The sequence below is a fragment of the Medicago sativa genome, chromosome 1 (assembly GCF_051527215.1).
Source record: "Medicago sativa cultivar Bolivia chromosome 1, Bolivia_mono, whole genome shotgun sequence".
NCBI lineage: Eukaryota > Viridiplantae > Streptophyta > Magnoliopsida > Fabales > Fabaceae > Medicago > Medicago sativa.
In genome coordinates, this window is record NC_140749.1 from 17,001,169 (window position 1) to 17,021,587 (window position 20,419).

The 20,419-nt window shown below is 30.8% G+C and overlaps 1 protein-coding gene across 2 annotated transcripts; it reads right to left on the bottom strand.

Moving 5' to 3' along the window:
* Positions 1-9,552: 9,552 nt before the first annotated feature.
* On the bottom strand, positions 9,553-14,997 carry LOC146953170 (amino acid permease 3-like). 2 transcript variants are annotated; one of them, XM_085708216.1, is made up of 5 exons: positions 14,825-14,997; positions 11,824-11,935; positions 11,293-11,620; positions 10,984-11,198; positions 9,553-10,578 (listed from the first exon to the last, which is right to left on the bottom strand). In XM_085708216.1, the coding sequence occupies exons 2-5, from the start codon at positions 11,933-11,935 to the stop codon at positions 9,782-9,784; spliced, it is 1,452 nt and encodes a 483-aa protein (XP_085564342.1). In that variant the 5' UTR covers positions 14,825-14,997; the 3' UTR covers positions 9,553-9,781. The 2 variants fall into 2 exon arrangements, with proteins under 2 accessions (XP_085564342.1, XP_085564337.1); XM_085708211.1 differs by lacking the exon at positions 14,825-14,997 and having other exon boundaries at positions 11,824-12,201.
* Between the last annotated feature and the right edge of the window lie 5,422 nt (positions 14,998-20,419).

Below are 20,419 nucleotides of genomic sequence, written 5' to 3' on the forward strand. Positions count from 1 at the left end.
AAAGAGTGATGATGGGTAATGTTATATAAACTTATAAATACATGCGATGAAAATTGATGAGGTCTATATCATAAAGATGATGAGAGTCACGATGTCTATATTACGATATGAGAATTAATGACGTTTATTTTATAGTGATGACGAGAATGATGATGTTTATTTCTAATAAAAGATGAGTAATGGAGTCAAAGACCATAGAGATAAGAATAGGTGTTGTTTGTTTATATGGGTGATGAACTTAGAGATGTCTAAAGAATATAGCGATGATAATGGTGATGTTTATTATATTGGTGAGAAGATTGGAGATGTTTTAAATAATTATGGTGATGATATTGGTGACATTTAATAATATTCGGTGATGAAAATGATGATGTTTAATTATGGTGATGATAAAGGTGATATTTATTTAAATTATGGTGATGATAATGATGATGTATATTTATATTTGGTGATGAAAATGGTGATGTTTAATTATGGTGATGTCTTGTTACTGTTGTGGTGTCGTGCATATTAGAGAGATTCGTGCATTAATGAACGATGTGTTGATGATGTGATGATGTGTATTACTTGTATTTACTTGACGAGTCGGTCCCCATGCATGCATACTAGAATTGAGTTTAGGAAAAATGGTGATGAATTGGTGATGAAAAAGTCCAGTAACAAATCTCTGGCAATTTGGTGATGATAGGTGCATTACCACATTCATATAGGTCTTAGGATGAGTCCATATGCATTTAAATGACGTACTTATTCTTGATGGTTTTAAATGTTAAGTGTAATGTGATGGTGTGATATACGACATGTTGAGGAAGAATAATAATTGTTGATGATCTTGTAATGGTGGAATATTGTTCTTATGATATTTCAATGTTGTGACTGTTTCCTTATAATATGTTATGATTGGAATTCTCACCCCTTCTTGTTGTTGTATTTACGGTGTTTGTACCCGTGGGGTACAAACACTTAGCACGAGGAGATCTAGTTGCGGGATTCCTAGAAAGTTGCGACGGACTTGTCTTCTGTTAATTTTATTTTAGTGAAGATTAGACATGTAGTCGAATATGAGCTCTGATATGTAACATCAGGGTTGGGGTTGACGATGAATATATTTATCTTTGAGTTTAAATCTCGAGAACTGTAGTTTGTTTCTATTTCGATGTTAAATGACAAGAGAAATTTTTATTAATGAGATCAGGGAATTGTTTTCTGCTGTTGAAATTATTATTTAAAAGGAAAATTTATGCTATTATGTGATATCATGTGAAGTTTTGTAACATCCTAAGTATTAAATGTATCCTTATTATGTAATAATTATCGTCAGAAAATAGGGTGTTACAGGATACAACCATACATATTTTGAAAAATGATCAACAATGACTAAATAGTACAAATAACCATCTATTGATCTTGTTGGAGCTGGTCCCCAAACATCTGAATAAAGTAATTCCAATGGTTTGCTACTAGTAAGATGATGATTGGAGAAAGGAAGTTTATGACTCTTGGAACAATGGCAGGAACTACATTTATGAGATGTTGTGAACTTTATTGTAAGATGATGGTTGTCAGACATATGTTTCAATATCTTGAAAGATGGATGCCCTAATTTATGATGCCATGCGGAAGATGATTGAATGCTAGTAGTAAATGCTTTATTTAAGGTGGATGAAATGGATGATGCAGGTAGATGATAAAGATCTTGATTAAGTGGTCCTCGCAACATTGTCTGACCCGAACTCAGATCCTTAACAACAAAACAATCATGAAAAAATTCAACAAAACAATGGTTAGTTTGACACAATTTTGAAACAGATAACATGTTAGATTTAATATTAGGTACACACAACATTTTTTAAAGTTGAAGAGGTTTAATAGGTGTTTGAATAGTTTTGTGTCATGTATGAGTTATTTTCAAACTTGTTCCATCGCCGACGATGACCTGATCTGCTCCTGGAAATGAGTTGGCCAAGGATAGTTGCTGCAAATGCTGAGTGATATGATGAGAAGCTCCGATATCCATTATCCAATTTGTATTTGGATGAGTTGCTTGATGATTTACCAAATTAGCTCTTGGTTTTGGTCCATTCTTCTTAGGAAAGCCCTTGACGTGATAGCAGCCTCTGGCTCTATGACCACGTTAGTTGCAATATTGACATACAACTCGGTTATCAGGATTTTGTGGTGGGGAATTACTTCTGTTGTTGTTGTTGTTCTGGTAATTATCTTTGCTATGAGTAGCTGCATTAGCAGTAATAACCACATTATCAGGGACAACAACTTCAACACTATGATGAATTGTTTCAAAATCCATCAGACTTTCATGTAATTCTGCAAAATCAATTGGTTTTTCTCTGCTGCGAAGAACCACTGATATTTGACGATACTCAACACCCAATCCATTAAGAGTGTGAATAATCAGATCGGTTTCATCAAGAGGATGATCAATGATTGAGATTTCATTTGAAATTGACTTGATACCTTGAAGGTACATAACCATGATCTGATTTCCCTTCGTGAAATTTGATACACGTTGCTTGAGAGCCAGGATGCCTACACGTGATCGGCTTGCATACATGTTTTTAGGATGTCCCATACTTGTTTAGCATTTTTGAAGTACCCAAATGAGTGACTACAGTTGCAGCCACAGATGAAACGATGCCATGAAAGATGAGTTGATCTCGTTGAACCTAGTGAGTAAAGGCTAGATCGACAACCACAACATTATTTTTCAAATGTTTTGATGGACCAATATTACTGCCATCGACATATCCCAATAGATCATATCAGTGCCATGAATTGTATCCTCCAAGAAGGACAATTATCTCCATCCAACTTAATATAAAGTTGTGAGCCATCATTTAGAGCAACTAGTTTTTCAACTGATGATGACACGATATGTGTTGTGGGAATGGAGTTATCAACATCAGAATTTTGGGAAGACATGATGTTATGATCGTAAAAAAAAGAGAGGCTTTGAAGCTTAATAAGCTCTGAGTACCATAAAGAGTATAGAAGATGATTTTATTGATTGCAGTATTGATTAATATATAGATACAATATACAAACTGAATTCCCATAATGGATCGTTATGCTTTACCATTATTCGTGGGAGTCTATGCCTTAATACTAGGAGATACTAACTAGTCAAAACCACACTTACAGCAACAACTAATATTTGAATTCAAATTACATTTGCTACATTATAGCTATTCTGGTCTATTAGTGTTAGACCCAACCGTGGTTTCTAACATGATATCAAAGCATAATTTAATTTTAATAATAACAAATCTTTATATTACATTATAATATTATAAGGGTCTTGCTAACCGGTGCCCCCGGGCACTAGTTAAGCATACCATAAAAGAGAATTATTACCATAAAAGGAATCTGTTTTTGACTTTATTATAAATTAATTACACAATTTCAATGCATTAACTACTATATAATTTCCTTTTTCATATCCTTAACCAGTGCCTCGGGGGAACTGGTTAGCATTTCCCATATTATAATTCAACTTTGTCGCTTCTCTTCTCTTGGGTGTTTCTAGACTAACAAATCTTTTTTAGTCTAATGTTTCATCAATAGAGATTAACTAATTTAGGCCAGTTAAAAAATAAAGCTATTAAAACATTTGTTTTAGGCCAACCAATAACAAATATATTTTGATTTTTTTAGGGGTAAAAAACATATAATTTATATTATTTTATAAACAAACAGGCTATGTGTTACAAGAAAACGAGTTTAATTTATATCCAATGCTAGTGTAAAACTATTATACACATGTATGATGTGTTAGCCATACCGTGTAAAACTTTTATAGTTTTTTTATGTATATAAAGTAAACTATACAAAAAAAAAAAGTTTATATATTAAAGCTTATTTTAGTTGCCCCACCATTGAAAATTATTAGGCCAGCCCTAACAAAAACTATAGTGTGTCAACATATATTTTGATAAAGGCTGATGTACTCTAGACCTTCAATAATTTTATTGTGCCTCCGTGATTTTATTTAATTCACCGCAAAATAAAACAAGCAATAAAAAGTAAAAAATACTCACTCATTCACTTGTCTTTTGTGTGACACAAAAACAAGAAAAAAAATGGACATCAAACGCACACATAATAACAACAGTGATTGATTATGGAGTGATTTCATTGGCATGGACGGAGAAAACACCAATTTGTTTTAGTAATACATACACATGTGTATGTATGTATATATATGTGTGTGTGTGTGTGTCGAGAGAGAATATATATATATATATATATATATATATATATATATATATATATATGTTTTATTTTTAGAGGCGTAAAAGTATATGTTATTGGTTAATGGATAATAATTATTGGTACTCATGCTTTTATTAGTTTATGTATTTGTGCAAAAAGAAGAATGAAAGAAAAGAAACAAAGAAAAAGAAAAAACTACAAAAGAATAGATGAAAACAAATGAGTGACCAATAAATGATTAACGTTGTTGATGTTCTCCATCTAATTTTAAAGTAATAAATGATATAATTTATAAGTTTCCATCAAATAATAGAGCGTTATAATAATTTTAACTTATATAATATTTATTCTCACATGACTTGCATGACTCAAGAGTCTATTTAATACATGAAAAAAAAATAGAAGAGATGTGTATTATTTGTAAAATATACTCATAGTCTATTTAATACATGAAAAAATAGAAGAGACGTGTATTATTTGTGAAATATATTGGTGGTTGGTGCATGCATGTGGTTGGTGGTGTTGTTTGGGATTAAAATGCATGACTCATAGAGAGTCATATTTAATACATGAAAAATGAGGATATATATCTCTTGCATGGAGTTGATGGTGTTGTTTGTGATTGAAATTCATGACTTCAAGAGCCATGTTTAATTCATGAGAATGAGATAAAGTCAATTACATGTGATTTATCTAATATTCAAAACTGATTTTTAAATTTTAAATTAATAATGCATTAGTTGTATTTTTACGTTTTCTTTTATTAATAAAGTATGCATTCAACAAAATGTTTCTAAAATGCTTATAGTTGTGTTTATGAGGATTGATTTTGCCATCTAAAAAGACTTATCAACGCAGTTTGTTGCTGCTTGCATTCAACACAAGGGTAAATTTCTGTGTGTGTGTGTGTGTATAATACAAGAAATGATACCCCGTTTCTTTAGGTAAAGAAGGAAAAAAATACGCGAATTAAAAGCTGTGAACATAATTTTAAAACTCGGCTCAATCATCGACTTGACAGTGGTACTGGGTCACTTTTTTTTTTAAAATCAATTTTGACAACAATCTCTGCCAAGTAGGCTCACTAACATTTTTTTTTCTTCAAAAAAGGAGAGTATCTAACTGATACCTCCCCAAAAAATATATATAAACATGACTCGGTTGAACCGCATGATTGAACCGGATTAAATCGAATAACTCGGTTAGATGACCCGGTCTTAAGATTAATTTTTATTGATATTTAACCAAATTAAATCGGATTGAACCGGTGACTCGGCCACTTAAAAGCAAAAAATCTGACATGTGTATATTAATATTTGTGTAACTATATTTTTCTAAAGAGTATAACTATATTTTGTTGATAGAAAATAAATTTTGTTTGCATATCAATATTAACATAATATGTAGATTTTATAAAAAAAACATATGTGTGTATTTTTTTTTTAAGGGAGAGATGATATGTATATTATTTATTGTTTAAATAATATATTTGATAACGATGTGCTCTTCTTAAAAGGAAAAAAAAACTACGTGTTCTTAATGGGAAAAAATGAAGATGTAATAAAATATTACATTTGTTAACACAAACAAATAGTTGTTGATGTAACCAAAAAAAAAAACAGATAGTTGTTGCAGTGGTTAAGTTTCTGTGATTCACTCATATGTTCATAGTTCAATTATATGTTCATAGTTCAATTCCTACAACCTTATTTTTTTTTCTTTCTACAAAGCTATAATCCTACAACCTTATTTTTTTTTTTTCTATCATAGTTCAATTCCTACAACCTTATTTTTTTTTTCTTTCTACAAAGCTATAATCCTACAACCTTATTTTTTTTTCTACAAATTAGCTAAGGCATAGGGAATTAGTATTAATTAGTATTAATTAATATTAAACCAAAATCAAAGTAGCTAAAGCATAGAAAATTAGTATTACTTGTTATTAACTAACGTTAAACCAGACATAATGAAGCATTAATCCGTGTTAAATGGATTTAATTAATGACACTAAACATAAAATATTAATTAAACCGGATCGGATATGAAAACCGGTCGAGTTACCGATTTTTAGCGAGTTTGCACTGGTTTAATTACACTGCCGATCTAGTATTTTGCTCGAACCGGAATACCCAACATTTCCGGTCGGACCGGTTCGATCGGTCGATTCCAGTGGCGGAGCCACGTTAGGACATGGGAAGGCCATGGCCACCCCATTATTTCTGGGAAATTACCAAAATACCCCTGTGTTAATATGAGATTTACAACCATGCCATCCCACCTTTTTCTGAAACGCTTTCCTTTCTTGTCTGTGGTGACAGATTGTAGAACAAAGTTAGCTTTAGCCAATCAACACTGTAATATCCCGCATGTTAATATTTGAAATATTATCGGATTAACGTGTTAAGAGGACTAATGTTCATGGAAAAGTAAATATGACAGAAAAAGTTTGTTTAATTAATTTTTGGACAAGCCCAAGTTACGTTTAAGAGATAGAATAAACACGTTTAAGACAAAGGGCCTGTTTGGTTTAGCTTTTCAAAAGCAATTCTAGCCAAAAAGCAATTATAAGCAGTTCTAGCCAAAAAACAACATGTTTGGTTTGGCTTTTCAGAGAAGCAATTCTAGCCAAAAAGCAATTATAAGCAATTTTCCATGAAGCTACCAATCCTAGCTTCTAGCTTTTCTAGAATCAATTATAAACAGTAAATTGTATATTTTATTATTACAACCTATTATTTTCCTTTATTGCCCTTTATCAATTCTTCTTCTTTATCAATTCTCCTTTAGCTATGTCTATTTTAGTAATTATACATTCAAAAGCAATTTTGATCAAAATCATCCAAACAACATTCAGTTTGTTTAATCAATTCTACATAATTGTATCCAAACATAAATCAATTCTCTCAGAATCAATTCTGTCAGAATCAATTCTATCAGAATCAATTCTCTCAGAATCAATTATATTCAAAGCTGAACCAAACACACACAAAGAAGAAACTGGATAGCAGTCACGGGTTGTAACGAAGCAATAATTATTTTATGTTACTATGCAAGGCACTTTTACTGTTTGGAATAATTATATGAGTAATGATATTTTGACATCCATTTGATGACAACTTTGTTGACAACCTTGTTTTTCTCACTTCTTATTGGTCAAAAATAATGGAGAGAGAAAAAGGAAGAGAGGGGATAACAACATCATGTTAGTAAGAGAGAGAAAGTTATCCAAAAGTTGTTAAAAAGTGATTGTCAAAATATCATTTCTCTAATTATATTTTGCTCTTTCCTTTCTATCTCTCGCGTCCTCTTTCTTTTCTTTTTTCTCTTCTTTTTCTCAATCTTCTTCTCCTTCCTCCTCTACTCTGTCACGCCTCTTCCCATCTCCATTCCACCAAGCTTTCCCTCAAACCTTCACAATTCGTTCAAGAGGTAAGAAAAAAAAAATTTAGCGGCCACCCCAAAAAAATTTGTCTGGCTCCGCCACTGGTCGATTCGAACCGGGTTTTAAAACTATGGCGGTGAATATATTAACAACATTAAATGTTGTAATGACAAGTTTTATAGTAGGATTTAAATTATTTACTTTTTAAGTCATTTCTTATCAACAAGAATGAATAAATTTAATTTGTTATTGAGACTAAGACTTGATCAATTTTGAGAAAAATAGTTAACTGTGTTATCTTGTGTTGTTTACTGTGATATTTCTTTGATTTATTTGTATGTCACACAATGAAGTGTCTTTTTTGTTTTGTTTTGACTGATTGTATGCATGCATCACACCTAATGCTTACATTAACGACTTTATTTTTATTTTTAAAAAATTTGTTTTTGTTGTAAATTTACAACATAAATTTTATATCTATAATTTCTCACCCGCAAGTTTTTTGTTCTAGCTCCGTCGTTGTGCACAAACAAAAATCTAATAAAATAATTTAGAGAGGCACCATTATTTTAATTGATTAAGGGCACCAAAGATCCCAGGAACTACCTTACTCAATGACAAAAAATACTTCACTTATATCAATGCTGTAAGAGAATATCTTGGTGGTTTTAAGGTCAAGATTTGTGCATTTCTTCAATATGCTAATCTTTCTGGTGTTTCCAATGAATACACTATAGCAACTTTCATAAGCATGAGTTTTTTTTTTTAGAGGATGTGAGTTTTAATTTATTCATTAATTAGAAGTGTACAAAGTATAATTTAAAGATTTGTTTATGCTAATTTTTTTTACTTTAATTAATAGGACAATCTAAAGGTCTAACTGTTTCCACAACAATGGAGGAAAAAAAAAATCCATGCCATATGAATGGAAATGTTTACAAGATTTGATCAATTTGCTCATCGAAATAACTTAGATATATCTAATAATCTTATCAAAGCAATTTGTGAAGCAAGTGTTTAAACAAACTGTTGTTGGGAGAAGAACAAGGGGGAGTTGCAAGTGAATTGCAAGGAAACGAGAGGGAAAAGGAAGAAGATGAAGCCAGGGGTATTTTGGTCTTTTCGCATTTGTCTGATGAGCCAATGGGTATTTTTGTCCATTCACATCATTATTAAGCTAATCAGTGACGTGGCAGTGATTAAGTGGGGGGAGAGACGAAATTTTAAATGATTAAACTTTGCAAGGGTAATTTGCCAGGATTAACGATTACAGGGACCAATTTTTAAATGATCCTTAATTACATGGACGAAACACATATTAAAGTTTTTTTTTTTGTTAATTAAGTTGCATTGATATAATGAGCCACTATCTTTTTCTCTTTTTATGATCTACTAGTAAGATATCCAAGCCTCCGCACGGATACCAGCTGATGTGGATGATTTATTCTTATTTTGAATTTAAATATAGAAGGTTTTAATAAATAACTATTATTGTACCCAAAAAAAAACTATTAATTTCAAGTTATATTATTATGAATAAAACTTTGTGTCATGTATAAAATCTCTTAATAAGTGTACTGGAATGTTGCAATTATTGGCTTGAGAGTCGAGAATGATTCTCTTTTGAATTTGAATGGCAAAGTCTTGTATTATAAAAAGAAATGGGAGGAAATATTCTCCTCTCCCTTCATTCAAGGATTGTGAGACTAATTGACTACTTTGAATCCTTTTAAAGGTAAATTGTTGTACAATAGTTATAGTTTCCTTATGAAATATAAATGTCTTGCTCAATTAAACCCAATTAGTCTCATACTAATTGAATTTAGATTATAACATTTATGTTGGCTGACTTAGAGATCAAACACAATATAATGATTGATGATCAAATACACCTTGTTATGATGATTTTACCTAATTCCATCCCTATAGAAAGATTTGAATATTTGAAAGCTTTTGTGTCATTTCTTCCATTTCTCATTGAAAATTGGAGTACATAGCAAGTTACAAAGTAAACATACACAAAAGTAGGGGAAAAAAATTACAAGGCCACTATGCAATAACACAGGAACACCATCCTAGAGGTTTCAAATGAGCAAGAATTGAAGCTTCTTTTTGTAATGCTACTTAAATCCTTGATGATGGTGAACACTAAGTAGTAATGTTACATGATTAATACATAGCATGGAATGGTTTATAAACTCCAAGATCGGCAATAACACCAGCAACAGAACCAGCTGCAGCAGCTAAAGAAATCACAAGACAAGCAGCACTAAGCATGTGTAAACAAATCCATTTTGTACTCCACTTTGGTATTTGCTTTTGAACAATGTACATTTCCACCGGAAAATATACCGTTAGAGGCCAAAATCCAATAGCTCCAATAAGTCCAACAATGTCATTGAAGAATGGTAGAAGCATTGATATTACAGTTGTTATGATCACAAAAATTGTCCTCCAAACCAATCTAAAGAGGTTGATTTTTAAAGGAGAGACGACGCAAGGGATCGAAATTTCAATTTCTTTGTTGACGAAATCACTATCCGGGAATCTTTCAGCTGCGGTTTTCTCAACTACTGAGTATAAGGGTTGGACGTAAACTTGAAAAGCGCCAACAAGGTGGATAACAATTGCGGCATTGGCTATATCGAGGAGCCAGAAAGGATTATAGAAACCGAAACCGGTTAGAAGGTTTCCAGGACTTGAGTCTCCGAAAGCTGCATATCCAAAACAACCACACATCATGTAGAAAATGGTTGTGACTATAACACTGATTAAGGTAGCCTTCTTCATTGTTTTGGACTCTGATGGAGGGGATTTGATTGTGTCCTGAATTTCAATAAGGATCATTGAGTAGGAGTAGGCAAAGGCTATGTTACCAAGAGCTTGGAAGCTCCTCCAAACTTTTTGGGTTTCGGTCACAGTACCAACAGTTATACCAGTTAAGCTTCCTTTAAAGCCCTTGTTTTCTGTAACATGTCCACATCAAATCAAAATCAGTACAACTAGTTTAACAAAGGACTTTTAATGCACAAAACTCAACTGTAATTCTTTGTGGACTATTTTTAAAAATATTAACTAAATTTAACCAAACTAAACGAACACGTTCTTTGTCGGTTTAGTTTGGTTCTACTTTTGTGAGAAAGTATCAAAAAAACCAACCAAAACTAGTTATTTTTAATTGTTTTTTTTTCTTGTCATAAAAATTAAATCAAATCGAGTCGTTACACCTCTGAATAGAACCATTTTAAATTTAACTAAGTATTTTTATGTCACATAGCATGTTATACTTAATAAACAACATTGAAGTTTTGTCTTTTATTCAATGTTTTGAAAACTAAACCAAACATGAATATGAATGGAATCATTCATACCTATAACTTTACCGATACCAAGACCAAGGCCAATAGTTGAGTATGTGAAGGACATAACTGCAGCTAGAGCAGAGAGCCACCATAACTGATCAAAGTCAGGAATTTGAGAGAAAAAAATTTCCACAATACCAAATGAAATCATGTAAATATTTCCATTCATGTGGCATGGATTTTTCCCACCACTGCTATGGAAACAATTAGACCTTTTGATTGCCCTATTAATCAAATTCAACAAAAAAAAAACACCAATAAGCACAATTTAATAATAACAAATCTTTAAATTATAATTCAACTTTGTCACAAACTCACATCATGCTTATGGAAGCTGCTATAGTGTATCCAATGGCAACACCAAAAAGATTGGCATATTGAACAACTCCACAAATCTTGACCTTAAAGCCACCAAGGTATGCTCTAACAGCGTCGGTGTAAGTGTAGTTTCTTTTGCCATTGAGTTGATCACCGGTACGATAACAAACAGAGAGAAGAGTGGAGGTGTAGTAAGTAACAAACGAGAAAAGAAGCATCATTGACGGTCCAGCGATCCATCCAAGTTGTGCTATAGCCCATGCCAAAGACAACACTCCGGAACCAATCACAGCTGTGATTATGTGTGAACTTGCTGTCCATTCATTTCCTGTTTATGTCACACATAAGAGAAGAGAGAATACGTTAGTAGTTTTCACCTTTTTAATGCATGTTTTTTGTGGTGGCCGGGGTTTGAACTTCGGACCTTGCATATATTATGTATTGTCCCTATCAACTGAGCTAAGCTCACGGGGACTTTTACTGCATGTTTTGAAAGTGAAAGAGAAAGTATATAGGAGATGAATGAATTACCAGTTCGTTTTAAACGACCATCATCATCAAAGCACTTGGAACCAGCAGGGTCAATGGATACTTCAAATGGCTGTTGTTGATGGTTCATGTTGCTACCTTTTTCCACTGTCATCTTTTTATGAGAAACAAAAACCAACCCAAGTTAGAGTTAAGCTTCAAAATGAAGACTCAAAACTCTAACTAATGTCTATGTAATCCAAGTTGATGTACTCAAATTTGTAACACAAGCAAAGCACATATAAGTATATAACTCCAAGCTTAGAAGAGTTATAGAAAGTAGTGAGAACACAAATGTTGTTTGAAGTCAAAGAGGTTCAGAATTTCAAACCAAATTTTATGTTTAGAATAGACTATTGGGGAGAGGTTGTGTTGTGGTTTGAAATGAAGAGGTATGTGTGGGGGTATATATAAGGTTTGGAGGAAGAAAAATTGTGTTAGAATTTTTGTAAGAAAAATATTTTGGACTGACCCACATGCCACTTTAACATCGAGACTTTAGAAAGTGATTTGTTGACACATGGTGTGATGAGTCAAATACTGTCAATTTCTATATTATTTTTTACAGGGATTCAACAAGAAAAGGGTAAAAATATAAATAATTGAATTCTTATTTAAGCTTTGTTTAAGAAAAATAAGAATCATTTCCTACATATGAGATGAAGTGTCGGTTGTAAAAATTCAATATGTCAATGGAGAGATAAATATATAGAATAAATTAGCAAATGATAACATGAGAGATAATTGAACTATTGGCCTATTATAGAAAAGATGATTGAATTTTCAATTATGTTTGTTCGGATTGGTGATAAGTATCGGTAAAAACTCAAGTCTCACATAGAATAGATAAAACTATTGATAATAGTTTATAAAAAAGTGTATAATTTCTTAAAAGAGATATCATCCATCTTACAAATCGGTTTAATAAGAATGAGTTAGATCTAATATAAAAATCTAATATGATATCAGAATCTATTGGCTAGACCATTTTAACGGACATTCTTTAAATCCCATTAGAGAAGGTTTTACAAAAATAAATAACTAATGAAAACAATTATTATATGAAAATAATTTTACTATATTTTTTTTGGGTACATTTTTACTATATTTTCTTCTTGAACATAGAAATTGTTCATGTATAATGCTTATATAATGAACATCTACTCAATATAAAATGAAAGAAAAAAAAACAAATATGCTTTGTTTGGATAAACAATTTAATTTAATTTGTAGCTTATGCCATAAATGCCTATTTTTTTTGGTAAAATATAATTGTGTATCATGATAAGCATTTATACTTAAGTTGTTTCTTAAAAGAAATTATTTTCGTATAGCAAATTTATGAAAAATAAGTTGAAAGCAGGTCATAAACTATTTTTATAAATTAACTTAAACAATCTCACAAGTGTTTACACAAGTAGATAAAACGTGAATCCTAACATATCCTTAATACATTTAATTAAGTTGTTTATCTAAAACTATTAGAACATTATTGATTGTAATCTTGTTTTATGTTGCCAACCATACCTAATCTAATAAGATAAGGTTGGGTTGATCTTAAATGATTAATTCCTAAACTTTGATAGAAGACATAAACGGGGTGGTAACATAAAACCTAGCAAATACGCGTAACTATATGTGTGGGCTGTTGCCATTATACACACACCGGCAGCTTTGACTCAAACCGTGTGTCATCACCGGCCACCGCTATTTTTGCTACTTTATGACCTCCTCAATTGGGGTGGCACTTTGGTGCCATTAATGGCACCATCCATTAGATCTCCACCACACACACACACATCACACACACACATCCACAATGTTTGGGTGCCATCAATGGCCAGAATGTAATGGCACGGTGCCATTAATGGCACCCAAGTATTTCCCCCTCAATTGGGTCCTTTACATTTCTTTTTGTTAAATTTTTGTCTCAATTTTTTCAATTATGTCCTCACATATTAATGACTTAATGATGTACATACTAAAAAAGACAATTTGTACCAAAAAAAGAAAAGGAAAAGAAGACAATATTGGATTTGGATTTTTCACAATAGTTCATGTTGGGTTGTGTGGTGTTTATGAGTTATAGATAGATTGAACCGTCCTTTTACATGCCTAAAATACCCTAACATTTGTGTTGTGTTGTCATAAAGTTTGTAATCATAATAGGGAATTTGCATCATTGCATCCATATACACTAAAATAGTTTAACAGCATCTTTTTCTTTTTAACTATAACCACACTAAGATTTCTTGATCAATAATGGTGTATTTCAAAACCTTATCAACATTTTACCAATAACGCAAAACCTTATCAACATTAGCTTAATTATTTATTTATCTTTTCAAGAAAAAAACTTAATTATTTATCATTGAATTATTGAATAAAAATAGACGTTATATTTGTCTCTAAATATAAGTCTCTAAATGTCCTTTCAATAGAGTCTTTTACGTGTTAGTGCATAATAAATAAATTCGTCATAAAATTGTAAAATATTAATGATATGTCATAATATTTATTTTTTTTTACAAGAAAATATTGATATACATGTATATATTTAAACTTCATGTACACTAATATTTGGTAGCAATTGCACAAACAATAATTATAGAAGGGCTGGTCCATGATAGAATGATGTGTAAATCAAAGTTTGAGAAAAGTCTTTGTCCTTTAAGTCAAAGTTTAAGGTGGACCTTTTTACTAATTTATATAAGAGACCTTTTTCCTTTCTTAGGTAGAAATAGTTTGAGTTGCGTATAATTGAGATGCATCGATGGTGTAAAAGAATTTTACATTGATAATCCAATAAGAATCTATTACTATATTGTAATATAAGCATATATCCCCCTTTCTCTTCTTATAATATATCATTAAAATTAAAACAGAAAACATAGTAAAAATAAAGTAATATTATGATAGAAGAATTAAAAAGAAAAATATTTTTGGCAAACCAATAATACTATCATTGTATAAATTATTAGTTAAAACTTTAGAATTCTTTTACCTTCAGATGCAGAGTTTCCTCTCTTTGTCCTGTGCTTGGTTTGACCAACAAATTCTATATACTAAATACAATTTTAACCACAGAAGCTATATAGTATATACACTAATAATACTAGAGCGGTGAAAAAAAAAATTAGAATAGGATAGAAGCTAGTATATTACTCTAGCTTTGGTGACTTTCTTGGACTAATTTGTCTCCTTTATATAGTGGAACATAATGTGTTATAATCGACAACATGTAATTGTCTATATCTTTAAATGACCACCCTAGAAAAAAATAATCAAATTCTAATAAGCATATTTTTCATCCACCCTTGTTGAATGAAAGAATAAGGTTCCTTTTTTATTATATATAAGTAGTATTCAAAGAAATTCTTAATACAGTGCTATCCTTCAAGCATATTTATCAATTATTTCATTTAAAATATTTCTTTTCTATAATTGTGATATCGAAATACCTAAAAACGCTTAGATGAGATGACGCGGATCTCTTCTAGTTTAACCAAAGTCCTGAGTTCGAATCCATCCTTAGGCATGCAACAGTGTTAAAACTAGTTTGTTGTCCATTTAAATCTCACAATACTCGAGAGATTAGTCTCCGCAGTTGCACACGGAGGATACCCGACTTAAAATAATAATAATTGTGATATTGAATTAATCTAGAAGTATAAAGGCCAAGGATTATCCTCAGCCAGAATACGCATACTATTGAAACTCTGATTATAGGTGGACAAATGGCATCTAATTCTTATCTTCTATAACCAATAATCTGAGGAAAGAAAGGTTATCAGTGAAAGTTCTCTGGGTATCTTCAAATTCGTTTACAACTTCATTTGGTCGATTTTAAGGCTAATTAATTGGGTCCGTTTATTGTATGTTTCTATTTTTCTCATATTTTTCTTCATAATGTTTTTGAAAAGTGGTATTTTTCTCTCTCATATTTTGTCACTTATTGACTCCCTATCCGATTGATATCTTGTGAGAAATTCTCCTACATTGTGAAATAGGTGCTAAAATGACAATTTTTTTTTTTTTTTGAGAATAAAAATTAGTCAAAATATTTAGAAGAATATATATTGATGTGTTTCACGAATATATGATTATTGTATATATCTAGTGATGGGCTTCCTTACTCCACTAGAGACCAATGTGTTCTACCATGTTTATGTGGAGGGATGAAAAAGCACGGTGAGAGTCATTGGCAAAGCTAGCCATTCTTTTTACGAGGGAGTCATTGGCAAAGTAGCCATTCTTTTAATGAGGGGACCATTAAAGAAAAAAAATTAAATTTATATGTTGTTTTGACAATTGTTATTGTTAAAGAAGTTGTCTTTTTATTTTATTTTTTTAATGAGGAAAATGCTCCCTTTTTAGTTGTTTAAGAGATCAGAAGTGTCAATATATGTGGAAGAAGCGTCGTCGCCGTGAGTTTAACTCAGTTGATAGAGACATTATAAGTTAAAGTTCGAACGTTAGACACCTCATTTATTCACCTCTAAAAGGTGAATATCTAGCCAATAAACTACTTAAAAAAAAAGATCGAACCGTAAAAAAGACAAAATAACAATAGTTTTTGGCCCTCTCTTCTAAGTCTATTAAAAAGGGGTGATTTAAGGTCAATTTTGACCCAAAATCACCCATCCGAATTGTTTTTCTTTCTTTTTTAGTTGAATAAGTGATAGTAACATATTTTCAATCTTATTTCGTTTGTTTTTGTGATTTTGTCGTTTGTGCATGATTATGTTTATTTTGATTTCCCGTCTTTGTGCGGTGGTGTTTATTTGATTTCTTGTCTTAGTATGATGTTTATTTGATTCAGGTTGAAATATTAGCTTTGGAAAGTGCATATTCAATAAATGACTTTAGAGTCGTCAACGTTGCAGATTTGGAGATATAGATTCTGAATACTTGAATATAGTCATATTTGTATGCATATATACTCTGCAATTTTATGCTATTAACGTGGATGTTGTGAGTTTGTTCGCATATTCATCATTTTTCTTTTTAACGATTTTGAATTTATATTGTATCAATGTACTCTATCAATTTGAATGAATGAATATCATTTGTTTTTGTAAAAAAAAAAAAAAGGAAAGATCGAAAGTGTCAAAATAAGATGAAATTCATCTATTAAACAAATGAATATATCATTTGGTTTTCGTATTTCTACTAGTTTTTTTTTATAAATAAATTTATTTGAAGACAACAAATAGAATTAACAAACCAAATAAAAAATTGTAAAACAAAATAAAAAATCCTACCCTCTTTCATAATAAATCATCCCCGTGAGAGGATTTTAACTTGTGCGATAACTCCATCAAAATCAACCACTCCTCCCCAGAGATAATTACCCTATTATTATTTCTCATGACAATGATACATGACACATAGCCTTATTAAATGTGTTAGTTTTATAGTACCCAAATTTCATGCGTAAATTATACTCCCTCCGTCCCTATATGTAAGCACCATTTGCCTCTAATAAAAGGGTGCTTAGATATAGGAACGGGGGGAGTACATCTTATTTAAATGAATGATTGGTTCAAAGCTAATCTATTTGGTTTTGTCTCAAGCAGCTTCTTCTGTAAACCTTGTTCAGACAAAAGATCTTTAACCATCCTTTACCATAATCTAAAATTGTTCATTTTGTCGAAATCTTGCTACTTTGAATTTTCCACTAGTGTTAATCGTACTCTGATACCAATTGTTAAGAGTCTGATGTTTGATTATGAAGTTCACTCGCCCATGCGCCCTTGCCACCGTCTATAAGTGATATTCAACAATATTTTTTTTATAAAACACTATTAAAAGATAGGCTTAAAAAGATTGTATAATTCTCTTCAAAGTTTCCATAGTATTATGAAAGAATTTGCAACATGCAAGTACTCATAACTCTCTTATATTCTTCATCACTCAACGAAAACAAAACAACAGTGAGTTAAAATAAAACAAATTTAAAGGCACTGTATTACTATAAGTTAGTTAATGAATGATAAACCAAACCTAAAAATTGTGATATGTACATGCACTAATTAGACGAGATTTTGTACATGGAAAAAGAATAGTTAGATGAGATTTAGAACTTTCAGTACCTACCCACCCACCTTATAAACCTATGATTTCAAACATTTCAAGCTGCGTGCACGTAAGACAACTTTTGACTGATATAATATTAGGCTATCTTGATTATTCTTTGTTAACTGAAAACCGAAACTTCCGTTTGGTACACACCGGTATGCTATTGTAACCTTTACAAATATAGCTTTTAATTTTCAAAGGACAAATATCATGTTTTTTTTTTCCGTGGTTCTTCACGTAAAATTCATTGGTGTTGTATTTTATGTGAAGAGTCACACAAAAAGTATCTAAAAAAATGCATCAAGTTTTATCTTTCCCAAACTCAAATGTCTTGAACTTTTCACTTCAATTGTTTTGGAGGAAAACTTTGAAGATTCCCTTTGATATATACTCCCTCTGTTCATAAATACTATAAACAAATTTGACTTTTTAGATTCATTCAATTAATGATGTATACGTGGTTCATATTATGGACCACATACATTATTAATTGAATGAAACTAACAAGTCAAATTTGCTTATAATTTAAAACGGATGGATTAAAGTCGAAGGTTAACCGGTAAATTAAAGCTAGTAGGAATTCATCAAAATAACCAGTAGAAACCAACCTATTATCACTATATTTTTATAGCTTCTCTCTCTTGAAGTTAATTATATTTGAGGTATTCTTCAACACTAAATGTGAACACCTCTCTGCTGGTTACAATTTGAACTATGATTCGCCACTTTGGTAAAATCATTTTACTATTATCTATATCCTTTGCTTATAAGTTTCATTTTTTTTTTTTTCAAATTACTAAATTAATTTACTATTATTGTAAGATTTTTTTTTACTATTTTCAAATATCCCTCTAAATAACACTAGGATTTAAATAATTTCCACTTAACTTTACACTATCATCTAATGAAAATTCATTATTTTGCACTTGACCTTTTTTTATTTATAAAAAAAAGGTATAATACGTAAAAATAATTATTTTTATTGAATTTTTGTGTAGAATTAATTTACGACACGGTGGTTAAACATTAAATTCTTAATACTAGTTACTTTTTAGGTCTCAGCTTCCAAACCAACAATAGATTGTTTTGAATAGAGCAGTGCTTGAATATCTTATACAATATGTTAATTTCAATATCTAACGAGTCTTGACTAAAAAATGTAATCAGACGAAGAGACTCCACTAAAAAGGTGATTTTGATTTATTATTAAAAAAGTCATGAATATTTACTTGTAAAGAAAATATCTAGCTCATTGTTTACTCCAGAAAATATCTAGCTATGATAGTAACGATATTTCTAGGACATTAGTCTAATCTAGGCCAGTAAAAAGTTAAAATGTTATTAAAATTAATTAATTTAGGTAAAAAGAGTAAAGACCAATATTGGCAGTTTGAAAGTTAAATATATTCCAAAATTTACGTAACAACCGTATATTACCTGAAATTCGACTCCATCTTATAAAAAGTGAGGTGATATGCCCCTTTTCCTTTTCTAATTCGAATGTAGGAATTCAAAACCTGTTTTTCACGGAAAATATCTTTTTATAGGTACTGTATAAATAACCTTTTTATAGAATATTTTCCAATTAAAAAAATATTAAAAATTAAAATTGAGAAAAATAAATAATATTTACAAGCATCATTAAAAAAATATTAAAAATTAAAATTGAGAAAAATAAATAATATTTACAAGCATCATTTTAGTTTTTTGTGACAATATTTAGCAAGCACGTGTTAAAGGCAAAACTTACTTTAAATAAACGATTTTGCTCCGTTCAATTTGTAAGGTACAATTAAATGCAATGTCACAACAATTTGGCTACTCGTGATTAAGATGTGTCATTGTGATGTGCAAGTGCAACGATTGTAAGGAATTTGAATTGAATCGACGAAACAGTGTATTTTTTTTTGGTACGTGGTTGTTCATGTTTATCAACAGAAGAGAATTTTGTTTGCATTCAAGTTCATGAAAGGATTGTTGATAGTAACAGTATTATGGTAACGCTATTCCTTAGCTTTCCACGTCGAATATATAGACAACTTTACTTTGTAGTTTGTACAACACAGTGGATGGAAAATGAGGATTTAATCATTAAAATAGGAAGGATGAGAATCAAGAAAAATCATTAAAGATTAATCTCATAATTGATCGAAAAAGGCCAAAGTTGTGAAAATACCTTGGTGGACTTACTGCTGGGTGCCGAAAGCACTAATTACAGTGAATTCAAAAAAAAAAAAAACTCATCTTGGGAAAATAAAAAGTTGATTTTAAAATTTATTTTAATCGGATCATCTAAGAAAATAAATACCGCGTAAAGCATGATATTGCTTTTTCTTTTACATTTTATATGCTCATTGTATATATTGCACCTCGCAATCATCTGATCTTGATTAAACAATTCATATTTAAAGGTAGTTTGTGCTTTTTCTTTGATAAAATATTTTAAGGTGAAAATTTGGATCGTCTAATCTCAATCAAACAGTCTTAAACTTGCTGCTGCGTGCAGTACTCACAATCA

Bases quoted from the DNA above. Each gene is read 5' to 3' on its own strand.
- LOC146953170 (XM_085708216.1), bottom strand. From the start codon at position 11,935: ATGACAGTGGAAAAAGGTAGCAACATGAACCATCAACAACAGCCATTT. The intron at 11,199-11,292 runs GTGAGTTTGTGA...TTTGATTAATAG, and splicing joins GCAGCTTCCATAAGCATGAT to GGCAATCAAAAGGTCTAATT. The intron at 10,579-10,983 runs GTATGAATGATT...GACATGTTACAG, and splicing joins TGGTATCGGTAAAGTTATAG to AAAACAAGGGCTTTAAAGGA.